The sequence below is a fragment of the Pieris napi genome, chromosome 8, assembly GCF_905475465.1.
Source record: "Pieris napi chromosome 8, ilPieNapi1.2, whole genome shotgun sequence".
NCBI lineage: Eukaryota > Metazoa > Arthropoda > Insecta > Lepidoptera > Pieridae > Pieris > Pieris napi.
This window is the reverse complement of record NC_062241.1, coordinates 12,302,647-12,319,398: the sequence shown is the minus strand read 5'-3', so window position 1 is coordinate 12,319,398 and position 16,752 is coordinate 12,302,647. Positions and strand designations below refer to the sequence as shown.

Sequence of the window (16,752 nt, the reverse complement as noted above, 5' to 3'; positions counted from 1 at the left end):
TAAAGCCAAATTACATTTCGAAATTCGTGGCATGCATGTGAAATCAGTTTTACGAAAGTAGCGTCGTTACATGCGAAGACAGTATCATTACTTCTGTATCTTGAGGAAGTTGGCATAACTATTCAGCCATAATTTGTTTAGATTGGTTTTTAAACAAATTATAGCTCAACAGTTACATATTCATCATTAGTGGCATCTTCATCAGTTTTATTTTTCTTTTATTTCTTGGGATTCTAAAGTAGAAATTGCCTTGTTCCTTTTTTCTTTATACATGAACACAGAAGAAACTTGTAGGAATCCTTAAAATTATAAAATAAAAGCCCTAATCCTTAAAAAAATACATAAGAAAAACAAAGACCTCCCCCATAGTGCTTACGTAATACTTAAACGGCCTCAACAAATACGTTGTTCAGCGCATTTAGGAAGTGATTACTTTAATTACAAGGGAACTTTCAGTATAATCCTTCTAGCAGTCTGTGACATTAATTTAAAATTTAGCTATATTAACGTGGGTCATTGTTATTGCTTCTGATGGGGGATTGTTGCAAGATGTTGGAGGAACTTTTAACGTTCCGAAGGAATGGTTTTGTTGGGAGATCAAGCTTTCCCCCTAACCGAATATTATATGACATTTATTGTAATATTCTATAAAATAAATTATACTTACCACATTTTCTGATTTTCTCTAGTGTAGCTGTCAATATTTTTCAAAAAATTCAAATGAGACAGCCAAGAAATTTTAGAAATATACAGTTTATTAGTTCCTTTAGCAGTATGACATTGCCTTTAACAACTTACTGTTGTATTTCGAAGGGAGCGTATTTTACCAAAACTTCTTTGACATTTTGCATCTCCATAGTTCCCATAATTGCTTTGTAGGCCTCATCTCGGGCATCCCCAAGTTTATATTGTGGGTGATTCGGGTCCCAGAGACATGTACTAGCTGATTGATTCATTAATGAATAGTATATTTTTATCTGCAGCCTATCGTTAGTTTTCCATTTTCAACGCTGGAAGCGCGCCCAAAATACTCACTTTCTCACAGCACAGGCGCTTTCGCGACACTAGATTCACGTCACATCACCACCATGAAATTAGTTACATGAAGTTTTATTTTTATATGATACAGCATACAAAACTACATACAACCGCTGATTTTCACCCCTCTATGATCAACTCCAATTTTTATTATAGTAGATAGTTATTTTTATTGAACTAAATTTTTTTTTCCTAGAAATACATCGCCAAACAACGGTTGCCGGGTCAGCTAGTGATTTTATAAACTTCACTATACCACTCTAAGGGTATTCATAAAACTTAGTGTTAAGTATGACTCACGTTTGTCAACTTTAACTTGTTTGACATTAAGTTTTCCCTTCTACATTTCGTATCATGTAAAAATCTCTCCAGAAACGTAAAATTTGTGATAAATTCATTTAATTAATCAGTAATTATATGGCATTACGGGCAATAACCGTCAAAGGTCGCTTCGATAAATATTATGGAAAGGGCTAAAAACTTGTTAATATTTACTCAACCTTGTCCTCTCTTTAGAGTTCATTTCGGAGGTGATATAACTACTAAAGGGGTTATAATATACTTTTAGCTATACTGATATTAAATTGGTCACAATATCTGAATAACCTGGACGACTTAGACCAAAAAATCAACAATAGTCAATCTCAATCGACATTCTGGTCACCGACTTATCTATAAAAGATTGGTATGAATAAAGTTTTATTAATAGATGCAAGGAGAAATCAATTTATATTTATTTATTTCCACATAATTATTATATATTTACAGTTACTACAGCGAATGAACACTATAACCTATATATACATATATACCTTGAACTTATAACCAAATCAAAATCATTTATTCATATAGGTTAAACACAACGCTTCTAATTTTACATTTACTGCCAGTTCTCAAATCAAGGGCGTATAAAGGAAGAGAAGAACTGGCAATAAACTCTCCGCCACTCTTATTAATCGCCAAGTTTTTTGTTTTACACAATGTTTGTAAGGAGCTGCAACCTTTATCACCATGTTCCACATGACATCTTAAGTAATAAATAATAATAAACGTAAAACTTTTGCCTTCCCCTTTCTATACGAGCAATTGTCATCTGTTCAAAGGAGTCTTAATAATTATCACAGAGTTAGCTAGGAATTTGAAAGAAATATTTCGTGACATCTTACCTGTGCCTCCCCCAATCCGAGCTCAATAGCATCAATGCTCTTCCTCACGAGGGCCGCCTTCTCATGTTCATGATCAGTGTTCGCGGCCAGGCCGGCGAGCAGTTGCGTGTGCTCAGCCCGCAGGGCCTCGAGGCCGGCAGCCACAGTCCGGGCTCCGGCCACCATCTCCTCCTGCGTCATAGCCGTCATTCTTCCTAGTGACTCGATCTTCTTGCTGTTGAAAGAAACATTTATAAGTATTTTTCATAAATACAAACACCAATATTCCTTTTCATTAATGCACTTCAAGCATTTAAACAAATAAACGTCATAAAACATTTTTTTATATATACATAAATTTCACAATATCCCCGACTCTTGTTGTGCGGGACCTTATTTTATACACATATTTTGTACAAATATATATATACTTACATACAATAAGAAATTTCCTAATATATATATCCTATCCTATATAAACATTATTTAACAAACTAATGTTTATAGTACGTTTACAAATAAGAATGTTATATCTTCTTACTTGGGATGAGCTTTTTATAATTTTTGTTTCTACACGAAATAATAGCAAAGCAAAGGATTCAACTTACATAAATAAATATAAAAAATCAATGGCGCTACAACCATTTTAGGTCTGGGCCTCAGGTTATTGTATCTCTTTCATTATTTATTGTTAGTCTAATAGGCAAGTAGTGCCTGACACACGCCCTTTTTGTGTCTAAGGCAAGCCGGTTTCCTCACGGTGATTTCCTTCACCGTTCCAGTGAATATTAATTGCGCATTGAATGAAAGTCCATTGGTGCACAGCCGGGGATCGAACCTACGACCACTACTGTATACACTTACATTTACATATAATGTAATAAATATTCTTTCATTAAGAAATATAATTGTATCAACATCTTAGTAAACCAAAACGGGATTAAAATCTAGTAACGTAAGTCATGTATACAAATATGGAAAAATCTAGATCGTATTATAGGATTAAATCAGAATACGTAATATAGATTATGTATATAGAGTTACATGTAAGATACAATGACCGTGAAAAAAACCTTGTGTATTGATTTACTTTAGAAAATAATACATTCAATCGAGCGGTGATTATTAATAAATCTAGGACACATTTTGATAATAAAACTGATATAAATGGAAATTTATTACATTAACATGACTAGACGATTTACAATGAAGCTATATGAACTAACGTTGAAAAACCTAAGGCAGACAGTTCAATATATACATATATATATTTGTGTGTGTGTGTGTGTGTGGCGGTACAACCCTTGGCCTTGGCCTAAGATTTTGTTGATGTGATCAATTGCTTTTTCTAATAAGCAAATAGGCCTTTTGTGATAATCGTCTTTTTGGGTCTATGACTGTGGTCTTGTGACTGTATGAGCGTGTGATAAATGTGTACAGCCTATATTTGCACAGACGGGGTTCGAACCTTCGATGTCAGAGATGAGTAGCACGCTCAAGCCAGGCCAAAACCGCTTATACAGACACTTCTTTAATACAACAAAATGTCAATGGCAGAATGTATTTAATTGTATATATTTACATATAACCTTATACACAATGACTTTGAGACAGTTTCTAAGGTTTGTTTAATCGAAGCCTATTTATAATTTTTAATGTGACAAGCACTTATAGGCAAACATGACGTAGGTACCTACACGAAGAGATAATACAAATATTAAACAACATTTAAATTACAAAAAATAAACGAAAATCGATTTTAAAGTGTAGAGGGGAGCAACTATGGTTATCCAGACCTAGCTCGTTTATCAGAATGCTCAATCTGGCCATCGGTGAGCTTTGACCAAAACGCGTTTTTCAGAAAGTGATACCACCCGCCCATGGACACTCATATAATTTAGGACAATTATTCCTTTATAAAACAATTCTCTGATCTATGCTAGCTTAGCACACTATATAGTCAAAGATTTGCCGCATGTAATTATAATTTTCATTACATCCAGACATTTCAATCAAAGAAACTTTAACCAGTAATAATTATATAGAAATGTTAGGCTCAAGAGGTAACAAGATAATAGTGTCAAAAGCGGAAATGACGACGTGGGAGTCACCGGTCGGAACACGACACTGTCGCAATCCAATGATATTGATGACAGATCATCCGTTGCAATACAATTACAAACGAATTGTGAGTGAACTCTTTTAACCTTATAAAGGTATAATTTATTTAATACATTTAATTTCGCAGTACTACACATTGGGAAGTAAAGACAGATAATATCGCGTTTATTATAATTTTTTAGTGTAATAGGAGGCAAACAGGCAGGAGGCTCACCTAATGTTAAGTGTACGCTCTTTTCTTGAAAGAATCTAAGTCGGATTGGTTCGGAAATACTTCAGTGGACAGCTGGTAAACTGCCTTAAGAAACGCTCAGGTGTGAAACGACGGACGTCGAGGTGATACGGATAATATTTTGTAGCCTGCCTTGACGTCCGATAATGAAAATCAGCTGCAGGTATTAGTCCGACACTGACACATATGTTATAATTAATGTGAAAGACAACAGAATTTGAATTAAATTACTCTTTCTTCTCTTCTTTAATGTAAAGGGTAAAGGCGTCTTATGACAACATTACTAACGAAACACACACGCAAAATAATAATAATCAACAAAGAATAATAACAAAATATGAAAATAAAAAAGGAGTGAGATACAATTTAAGTGTGTAATGTGTGTGTGCTGTGGTAGTAACTGGCCCTGGCTCAGCATTATGCTGTGGAGCAGACGTGTTAATTCTGCCAGAAACCACAACAGTTAGTTTGCGCCTCAGACGCAAAAAAATAAAAAGAATGCAATAAAAATAATAGTAGATAAAATAATAATAGAAAATTAACAATGTAAGTAAAGAAGTAAGTATTGTAGTAGTAAGTATCTCTGTCATGAAAGTCAGAGTTTGTTCTTTTTTATTTTACTTTACAGTTTACAACTTCAATGAACTCAGGCGTATAAATACACCTTGATCAATGTCACACTGATTATGAACTTCTATTGAGGAACTTATTTAGTTAGAAAACGTAACAGGCAATAGCAGCCCCTCGGCCATTTTAGGTATTGTCAAGTGGCCTTGTAACTTGATACCAAAGCTGTATCATTATCAGATTTGCTTGATTGGATTTGAACAAACGACACATAATCTACACCTAACCTGACGAAATACCTTGCGGTAATACTCAACCACATTTGTCGCTGGTTTGTATGTTATTTTGCTTAAAGCGAAATAGACGGTTTGCAGAAAGGAAAAGGATTTTCGAGATATTTCAAATGTATGAAATACTGTAAAAACTTGGCCACTAAGACCAGACCATACAATTAATAAAAGACATAAAATCAGCGGCGCTACAACCTCTTTAGGTCTTGGCCTCGGATTTCTGAATCGGTTTCATGATCATTTTTAAATGTAATAGGCAAGTAGGTGATCAGCCTCCAGTGCCTGACACACGCCGTCGACATTTTGGATCTAAGACATGTCGGTTTCCTCACGATGTTTTCCTTCACCGTTGGAGTAAATGTTAAATGCGCACATAGAAAGAAGGTCCATTGGTGCACAGCCGGGGATCGGACCTACGACCTCAGGTATGAGAGTCGCACGCTGAAGCCACTAGGCCAACACTGCTCTAAAATACATGCTCTTATCTTAGTGAACAAGGAAGAAGTAACATAACATGCCCAGCTACATACGCAAGAGGTAAAATAGTCTTTAAAAAATGGGAGGCAAAGGGCCGTGAACCCAACTTCCGGCCATCGAGGTGTGATGTACTTTCGAGTAATTCTATCAATTCAACAGGTGTACAAACAAAACGGGATCACAATAAATATGGTTCGTTACGTGATGGAATTTAAATTGCGCTGCGCATTTAAATCATATAGGTCAATGGATTACGAATACAAATGTATGAAATTGAAAGTGCTTGAACATGTATCGGAATTATTAATAGTTTTAAATGATATTTAAGAGCTGTGTTGGTCTAGTGGCTTCAGCGTCCGAATCTCATCCCTGAGGTCGTAGTTTCGATCCCCAGCTGTGCTCCAATGGACTTTCCTTCTATGTGCGCATTTAACATCCGCTCGAACTGTGAAGGAAAACATCGTGAGGAAACCGACATGTCTTAGACCCAAAAAGTCGACGGCGACTGATTAGATTCACAAAAGATCATGAAATCTGAAACCCAGACCTAAAAAGGTTGTAGCGCCACTGATTTATTTATTTATTTTAATGATATTAAAGGTACACTAACACTAAGTGCTGTTACAAGAGTCATTAGGGGTTGGCCATAGATGTCAGAAACTAAAATTTTACTTGCCATAAAAAAAATATTTTATGGCAATGTGGAAATTCCTTACAATGTGTAACTTCATTCAATTAATTACTGGGCACCGTTCGCCATTGAAGCCGTAGGCGGGATAATTTTAACTAACAAAAAATTATCAGTCAGCACTTACATTTATAATAATCAATACATTTTCAGAACCTATCCAGAAATACTCAAAGTAATGCGATTTCACGTTAGCATTATTGTACGGTTTACAAAAGCGAGGAATGTCAGGAATCTAGAACGATGGAATGCAATATACCCCAGCACTATTATGTAATGGATATTACGAAAACGTTTTTTCGTTTACGTTTATACATATGTACTCGGTTTAAATAAATCCTGATTTTGTTTATTTTCAGCTGAATGACAATATATTCAATAAAATACTAATTATCTTAATAAAATACCACAATAGCCCCTCACAGACTTCAGACAACCTAAAACAAAAAATAAAATTCCATCCCTTTTGACTACTTTGAAAAGAAAGAGACGGTTGCTCGTTAGACATAATTGCCGCTTGCCGTGTTTCATAGTTCATTAGGCACGTTTTCAAAACACCCCGCGAGGTTTCCACCCACTAAGTATTCGGTTCATTGAGTCCAAATACGTATATAAATGAAAATATTTCATATAAACTTATAATTAATAGTTGTTATATATACTAAGTTTCACTTGAGTAGAAGGTCGGCAACGCACCCACTAAAATTGCCTCGTTTTTATAGGATAGCCTTTAAAATAAAAACTTTGTTTAACGTTTGCATTTTAAGGAATTGTCAAATAAGAAAGATCAAAATAATAACAAGAAATCAGAAGGTATCGCATTCGATACAAAACCACTTATAGCTAAAATTCAATCATTTGAAAAATCTATAAATATTTCCACTTCTAAAGGTTTTTAAAGTTACGTAAGCTAACCGTAACTTCAACTCCACCCCAATCGTATAAAACTTACACATTCCAAATTTAAAATTCTCGCCAAGATCCGATTTACTAACACAACCTTACCCATACCCCGGAGCAAGTTTTATAGCCTCCACGGGCAGTACGCGAGGAGCATAAAATACCGTTACCATGGTTACCAAGGGCGACAACCCCCCGAAGGCGCTACTAACGCTGTTTCCAGAGCAAATTGTATTAGGAATTCCAAATGTATACCGGCGAGAATAAACCTATGTTCCTCTATGTATTACCGTGTGTCATAGATTGTAGAAAGTAATCATATCTAGGATAAAAAGTAGAGTAGGCTAAGTAGATAAGTAATACTAGAAATTCAGACTTAATGATATTTTTTTTTGTTTTTTTCGTAATAGGAGGCAAACGGACCAAAGTATGTTGCCGGCCTCTAAGAATAAATATTGCCTAATCACAAAGCTATTGCATATTTTTAAGTCTATAGCTAAACTTAAAGGCAAGGAGATAAAATACAACTCATTTGTAGTCGTCTGTGTAAATTTACTAATGTAGGTTAAAACTTATTAAATGCGAGAGTAACGCTTTCACGCCTAAACCTCTGAATCACTTTTAATTAAATTCACGATAGTTTTGACCTTGGGGAAGACATAGGTCACCTTCTATCGTTCTAAATAGATTAAAGTTTTTATGGAAATTCCTTTTTGTCATGCAAAAGCCTAGTATTATTTTTAAGTGCTTTTTCTTTTTGTCTCACAAATTTAAGATATGTCAGTAACAAAATGGTCCTATTTACTAATATTTATAAATTATATTATAATAATAATAAAACACAAAGTCAAAAGTATATTAGACAAAAAACTAAACTAACCGATGCCCTATCTATCACAAGCTTTCTACACAAGCGACTAACATTTAGGTATAAATAAATACTAACAACATTTGAAATAGTTACTAATATGGTAATAAAGGCTTTATTATTATTGATATACAACGCCATACGGATTTTGTTTTAATTAAAACAAATGTATTGAATTAAGTCTTGTTGTTGTCTAAATTAAGTTTGGAATAGAGAACGCGACACGACGTCCCTTCAAATGACCACTTTTGTAAATTATTGACTTGTAACAAAATATAATTTATGTTATTTATTAACTTACATAGTAATAATTATTATTATTAAATATAAAAAGTGTGCAGCATTTTCTCGCTGTATTGCGATACTTATTCGTTGATCGAAGAAAGCACCAGTTTTGGGGTGACGATACTATCTACGAAATATTTACCTATCTTATGTTCTATATTCCGTAATATGTTCGCAGTACACGACCCATATGTTGCCCTCACCGGCATAATTCATAATAGATACAATTTCATTGACAGCATGAGCCAAGTCAACAAAGGCGAGGGTTCCCCTTGTGGATGAATATACGCCAACTAGCCTTTTTTATCGAATTTTGAACTTTAGGGAAAAAAAATGCGAAAAAGGTTTTCTTCAGATATAATACACCGTAGGTACATACATAAGCTTTTTACATATTTTATTTGTTGCAAATATTTAATAAATTACCGTCTAAAATCGGCGTAATATTAGCGTGTTTAACCAATTCAAAACAAGATACATACATATCAAAATGAGCCTAGTAGACTAAAATTAGGATGGCTGTCTGGTGGCGACGTGTATCTCGTTCGTATATATTAAGTTTCTAATGTAAAAAAAATAATAAACATTTTTGTAATGATAAATAAAGTTCTTAACATTAATTTAGTTTTTTATGACAAATATACCATACGCCACATACAATCAGAATTGTAAAAATATTTAAGGTAATTAATACTATAAACCTTATAACTTCGCAGTTTATTCAACAACACATTCAGTCGGTTCAACAAAGAAAACAATCAGTAACAACAAATCGATATGTCTAGACTTTAAAAAAAGCTATTGGAGAATGAATGGCCAGATTTATTAACGTTTAGGACGAAAAAGCTATTTAGATTCAGAAAAACAGCCTTTTGAAGTTCCTTTATGTATACCATTACAGGAACATTTCACCATTTACTATATTTTATTAAAGCCGAAATGTACTGAATTAAATTAATAATATATTTGAAAACTTCTGCACGGGGTTTCATACTTTCATGACTCTCTAATACCAGTTCATAGCTGGAATTCACTACTTTTTTATCTAAATAGGTTTCAGTCCTAAACCTATTATTGTTCCATAGGTAATCGAAACTTCGTCTTCGGTTATTTAAATTATTTAGTAATAGCATGTCTCATCTATGAATATTTAAAAATGAATTTCTAAATTTGGCTGTGTCAGGTACCAAATCGATGTGTCTAGACTGGACAAAGGGGGAGCAATAACGATCATTAAAAATTTCTACACTCAACCAACATCCTCTCACTGTACAGTTAAACCAACAAACAGCGAATAGCAGAAAAATGCTTTAAAATTTAATCCCATTGACATTTATAATCATGATATGCAATAAATACTTTTCCTTTATGATGAGTAAACAATAAATCTATTATACCACAGTAAGCTATAACATATAAACACACCTTCCTAGAAGTTATAGATAACTAAAAAAAAAATTTATTTAAACTTTATATTGTTACGATTTGTTGAGATTGGAAATATTTATTACCTCTTGGAAATATTGGAAATTAATAAAATACTTTTTATAAAATTGCATTTACCTATGCGATGAAAAGAGAGAGGAATAAACTGCTAGCAGTAAGACCGCCAACGTACATGCTTTGTCTTCGCTTATTTTGCTTTTCTCCTTTTTTGTGTTAATGTGATGTAAATAAAGTGTAATAAAGTTTACTTAGTGTTAACAGAAGCATAACATTTCCTTAGTTAATGTCTTTTAAAGAAACGATTAAAAAGACAATCGTAAATTTATATATCACTCGATAAAACTACATATCTACAAAGCACTAATACTCACATTCTATACGCGTTTAAGGTCTTCGACATTATACAGCTGTCCTAGATAATATAATCCATTCCACAACACTAACACTATTACACTATACACTTACACTAATAAATTCCATAGAAAAATATATCTATTTACTGAAAAACAAAGAAAAATTTAGCGATACAAAAAAATTACAAAATCAACGTAGAACTTATGTACCTACTACAAAATTGACGTCTGAAATAACGTAAATACCAATAGGTCACGCCCTACATAAAATGAACTAAATATATGAGATTCAAGCGAATTTATTCCGCTTACTCTAATACAAATGACATAATGTATGTGCACATGCTCAGCGGTAATTCATATTACGCACGTAAATTTTAACACTTCACACAATTGCAAAAGACATTTCTAAAGAGATGAATACACTTCAGCTTAGACTTAAGACACACAGACAAATCTCAACGAAAAGTAAAAGTCAATAATAACAAACGATTGATCTACATCCACGTGTAATTTGGCACACGTTATCCTTGCCAATAATTGCCTAACCCGAGACAGAGATAGTTAGATTATGTCATAGGAGTGAACGAGAGAGGAACTAATTTAAAATAGATCCACTCCTACGCAGTGTCGTTGATCCCTTTACACAGCGTTTGTTTGTTTTTGCTCTCATATTTATTGATTGTATGAAGAAAAAAACAAACAAATACAATTGTTTTACATCATCAGACTGGGTTCATTGTTAACTTTCAAACTCCAAGTAACTGCATAACAGTAAATAAGAGTTCAGATCGCCGTAATGAAGAAATTTTATAATTATTTTTGAAGTGAAACTTCTTTAGGGTAAAATTTTTAATAATTTTAGTTCTGTTTTTCATTAGCCTTAGTATCATTCATTAATATAGAAAGAATGACAAAATTAAATTATGTGATTTATGCAGCTTAATTACTCAATAATTAATTTACAAAGAAGTTTCACTTCTGACATGTGTACTTTGTACGCACGCACTTTTTTCTATAGGTGGCAAACGGGCAGGAGGCTCACCAGATGTGATACCTCTGCCCATGGACACTCCAGCCGGAGGGGTCGCGAGTGAATTGCTGGCCTTTTAAGTCGAATTGATTCGGAAATATTTCAGGTTGATGCTAACAAAATTAGTTAAGACTCAATAAAAATCATTTATCAGACAATCATTGTTGATTAATACGAACCGTATTGAAAATTGGATATTAATCAATAAATAATATAATTGTTCAGACAAAGGAATGTGAACAATAAATACAACAAACACGATGATGTCTAAACCAAAACGACAAGTGAGCTTCCTAACTAGACAAAGAAAGTAATGAAAGTGGCTATTTGAGAAATGCAGCAATTAGTGGGCAGGCAACAATGCAGAACGATCCGAATACAAATAGCAACTTCTATTCAAAATGGCTCATCATCTAATAATGCGACGATATAACGGTGTATTCACAATAATGATAAATAAAAAGGGTGCGTGTACTTATGTACGCGCGTAAGAAGTTATACTTCTTTGGCATTATTTAACATAGTTTTTGATTGCAAGCAAATAATTAATTACAATTCAATGATCAAATACTGGAAAAGGAGTCATTATAGTCAATAAAGTTCAGTTTACATTTGAAAAATTCAATAAATAAATATTTACTATTATTTTCTTACATTAAGTGTAACATAAATTCTATTATTATTCGAATGTTGTTTTTAAATTATGTCCAATGCAGTAGCATCGTGGGCAACTTCATTCTGTTAATCTTGTGTCACGTGCGCGCGCATCGTAAAATTTCACTCTCATCAATTTTTCAAAACGCGCCTAAAGAAGTATAACTTCAAAAAACACCTAAAACGTTATGTAAGATCTCTAAGGAGAAGATAAAAAAATGCAATTATTTAAGATCAATGATTTGTAAAACTGGTGATGATAATCTATTACAAAAGAAAAGTCATTTGCGATAAATCAAGCAAAACGAATAAATCCTACAGCCAATAACGTCAAGAACAGACGTAGGCCATGACAAATTGATTTTTAATGACAGTTGAAAAAGTGAATCCGAAACAAAACACTAAAATGTCGCAAACCCATACATTATTGGTATTTTTAACATTATTTTAAAATTACTAGGTATTTTATTAGTTTAATAAACGTATTACATATAAAAATAATTTTATCTAGAGCTAATTAGAATGTTTAATCAATGCGAGTTGAAAAAATAAATCCGAAACAAAAAGCTAAAATGTCACAAATAATTATTTTTAATATTGTCTGAAAAATACTAGGTATTCTATTAGTTGAATTAACAAAATAAACCTATAATATAAAAATTAATGTTATCTAGAGCTAAACTTTATTGTAGCGTGTCTAGCTGCTATTACTAGACAGGTATTGACAAGAAATATTTAACAACCACCTTAATATTTTATGATTATTAAGGGTTTACAGAAAGTTCAATAAATATAAATGGATAACACTCATTACTCATTTAAAATAACATACAAAATAATTCCAACTAAATCAATTGGTCAAGCAAGAGCAGTCATTCGTCGCGGGAGTATTTTAGTATTTGCAATTAAAATTACTATTTTTATACATAACTAGACAGTATAACCGAAATTTCACTTTACGGCACATATAATGTCATTTCTCCCTACAAAAGTTTGCATTTGGTCCCTAAACATTTCAACTAAAATATAGAAACGTAACTATACTAAGATAAAAAAATCAATTTACACTCCTCAAGGTTAACACGAATACGAAAAGTTTGACATAATGTACAAGGCATATAGTATGTTAACTAAATAACAGAGATACGTTGTTTTGGCAAACAAAAGAATGTTTTAAAATGACCTTCACCTATTAGTTACACTTATAGATTCTTATTGATTCAAAAATTTTACAGACGCTAGTGAAAAACTAAAAGTGTGTGTAAAAATATGTATCTACTTGTGTCGACTAGAACGACTTGATTTGTATCGGAATGAGCCTTACGTGTTAAAGTTATTCTAGTACGTACAATTTAAAAACGATTTAATTGACCGCAGCATGAAATTGTAAATAAATGAATATTAATAAGGCATATCCGTTTGAAGAACGTTATCTGTATATTTCATGATAAATACTTTGATTATTAGCGAAATAACAATCTGGAGAAATTGTGATTAAAATACCGTACGATAAAAACTTGTCTAGACAGAAGAAAATCTATAGACGAATGCCTAAAGACAATTCTATTTTCCCAAACGAAGCGTTGCACTAGACAGGAATTTTAATTGAACTAGAAATTGTTTCGAAGACCACAATCGCACGAAGGCAAGATTTTTGATGATAACATGCATGTCGACACAATGCGGTAATATAAGAAATAATCAATAAAAACCGTATTTAAACACGCAATCATATTAAACAAAGAAACGATACACAATCATATCATAGTCGAAAAACACTAAACAACTCTACATACAATCACTATGTAGTTACCGAGAGTCCAGTCCGAATTATGCGAAACAAAGGCTAATTCCAGTACAAAAAGCAGGACGGTGAAAATGGACGCGTAATTCAGGCTATGCCGGTAAAAAATGGTGAGGCGATAGACGTCCAGCCACGACGATTGCTGGATGCGTACTAAACTGAAAGAGCCACTGAGCTAGAAGATAGAGCGGGCAGTGCGGTATCGATGCAGATAAAAAATATATTATCGGTTATTCAATTAGGTCATATATTATGCTTTGACATTCTACATTCTAGTCTTATCGCAAGAATATCAAATAATTTTTATTACGCTATTAGTACTTTCACTTTGATACCAACGCATATATTTGTACAAGTGTTTGATGAGTTGCGTACAGTTTGAACAGTTTGAAACGCATTGTACATAGCTAGAATATATGCATACACTTAAAGCATAGAAAGAAAAAATCTATTCAAAACATTAAATCGTTCAGACCCCATAAGTTCCTTTTTGTATATATAAGTGTATTATGTACTCCATCTTTAGTTATATGTTTTAGTATAATTGTATTTGTTGTATATATTTATGTTAGCTGTAGGATTACGATTTAGTCCGATTCAGAGTTGAGATTTAGCTAAGTACTATTTCCATGTATCAATATCGTAATAATTTGTTTTGAGTAATCAAGGAATATAAATAATATAACATTTAACTATCGTATATAAAGCGGCACATCACTACACGAAATGGGGTAATGGGGTGGCCACCCTCACTCGCACACATGCGCATTGTGCAACACAAACACACAAAATGCGTGAATCATGCTCGAATTGATAGAGCAAACTAGAGTTAATAATAGCACTCCAGACTCTTTAATATGCTACTAAAAATATTCAATAGAGGTATATTTTTATTTACTAAGTTATTTCAATCAATGAAATCTACAGTCTCAGATAAACCAGTATAAGTCTCAATAGCGAATGTGTTGTTTTTCTCCTGAAATAAATGACGTAATATACACAAATTTAAATAAGACATGGTCAGTCACACAGGCGTGTAAACAAAAAGACAAAACATTATAATAATTGTATTTCTATAGCTATGACAAAGTGTCGTCAAGAATTAGAAAATAACCGTAGTTTAATTGTTCAGTTTTACGATTATATATATATATATAATATATATATATATTTATATATATATCCGTTCTATGTAAACGTTGATCTAGTAAGATATTAAAAGAAATGTTGATCCACCTTCTTGCAGTGTATAATTGGCTCTTAATTATATAAGAATCAAATTCAATATTTTTGAAATCTGAATATTCATAACTTCAGTATCATTGATGACCAATAGATTTTAGGGTAATTAAAGGATTATTTAATTCATCAAGTAAATATAATAACCGTAAAGATGGTAATGCAATAAAAATTAAAGTAATAGCAGGTAAAATAGTTCAAATTAATTCGATTATTTGACCTTCTAATAGAAATCGATTATTAAATTTATTAAAAAATAAATTTATTATTAAATATATTACTAAAATAGTAATTATTAATAAAATAATTAAAGTATGATCATGAAAAAAAATTATTTGTTCTATAAGTGGTGAAGCTCCATTTTGTAAATTAAAATTATATATATATTATATATATATATATATTATTATATATATTATATATATATATATAGAGTCGTAATGCCCATTATCTGGTAATTTTATTATTTCCCGATAGTAAAATATATAATAGCTACATGTTCAAACGTTACATTGTGTTTTCCTAACAGTAAAAATATATTAAAGAATATTCTATTTAATGTCATTATTTTATTTAATACTTTATTATGTCTATCATTTTGTAACGTAAATAAAAGGCATATGAATAAAAACAAACAAACACAGATACATTTTGTTAAATAGGTCTGTTTGTTGAAATCATTCAAACCCTCCAACAAAAAGGTTTACAATTTGTTTTACTATCAAATTTAGTTCAATAGTAGGTATATATTCAAAAGATGTTCAAATGTCAATCAATAGAGTCTATACAAATTCTTAAAAAGTTTTAATTAAAGCAGAATGGTTATCAAGAATATATTTAAAACATTTTGGTCGTTCGTTTGACGCAGAATCTTAAAACTATAAATTGGTTGTATCAAACGAAATGATTGTTACAGTAATCACCTAATATAATAACCTCACTGTGGTCTAACCTTCCGACAGTTTAAAACAAAGTTGCCAGATTTACGTAAGACAAGGTCAATCAATACGGTGGACGCCAGTACGTCTTGCTGAAAGTGTAGTTAATGTTATAATAATTATATGGCAATGTATGCCATCAAATGTAATATATAACGTATGTTGCAGCCACGAAAAACTTGTGACAATCATAAATTTGTATTTTTCGTTTAAAAATATATAAGCTTTTATGCTTAAAATATATATTTTGACTAAAGAATTTATCAATAGTCTTAAGCTGATATTCAGATACGAGATTTAGCACTATGCGCGCTAGCGATATGTCAAAAACATTGGATTTGGAAGTCCATAGTTTACGCAAATTTTCATGTCTGTATCATAGAGTAAGATTTAAGATTGTAATAAGCCCAACGGACAGAACCAAGATCCTTACTGATCTCATAACCTGGTGGCAAGAGACAATCCGGTAGACCGAGGCTGCGTTGGTGGCATGGATGTCAAGTACCTCGAAACAATAGTTCAAAGTTGGACAAGCTCGAAATAGATTGCGATGGTGAAAAATACAAGACGAGGCTAAAGCCCACAAGGGGCTGTATAGCAGGTTTTACAAAGAATCAAAATATTAAGAGCACAGACCGCATTAAAGAAATTAAATAATTTATAATCTAGTTAAC

At 32.3% G+C, this 16,752-nt stretch overlaps 1 protein-coding gene across 12 annotated transcripts in view; it reads right to left on the bottom strand.

Annotated features, from left to right (window-relative positions):
• LOC125051491 (kinesin light chain) overlaps positions 1 to 16,752 on the bottom strand; it is a 39,428-nt gene that overhangs the window by 16,667 nt on the left and 6,009 nt on the right. For 6 of the 12 annotated variants that reach the window (XM_047651807.1, XM_047651811.1, XM_047651812.1 and 3 more), the window contains exons 1-3: positions 13,894 to 14,054; positions 10,429 to 10,556; positions 2,205 to 2,418 (exon numbers count right to left, since the gene is read on the bottom strand). In XM_047651807.1, the coding sequence (XP_047507763.1) occupies positions 2,205 to 2,418; positions 10,429 to 10,457 (243 nt within the window). In that variant the 5' untranslated portion in view covers positions 10,458 to 10,556; positions 13,894 to 14,054. Of the gene's footprint in view, positions 1 to 2,204; positions 2,419 to 10,428; positions 10,557 to 13,893; positions 14,056 to 16,752 lie in introns of those variants that run through there. The other 6 variants (XM_047651814.1, XM_047651815.1, XM_047651813.1 and 3 more) reach the window with 4 other exon arrangements.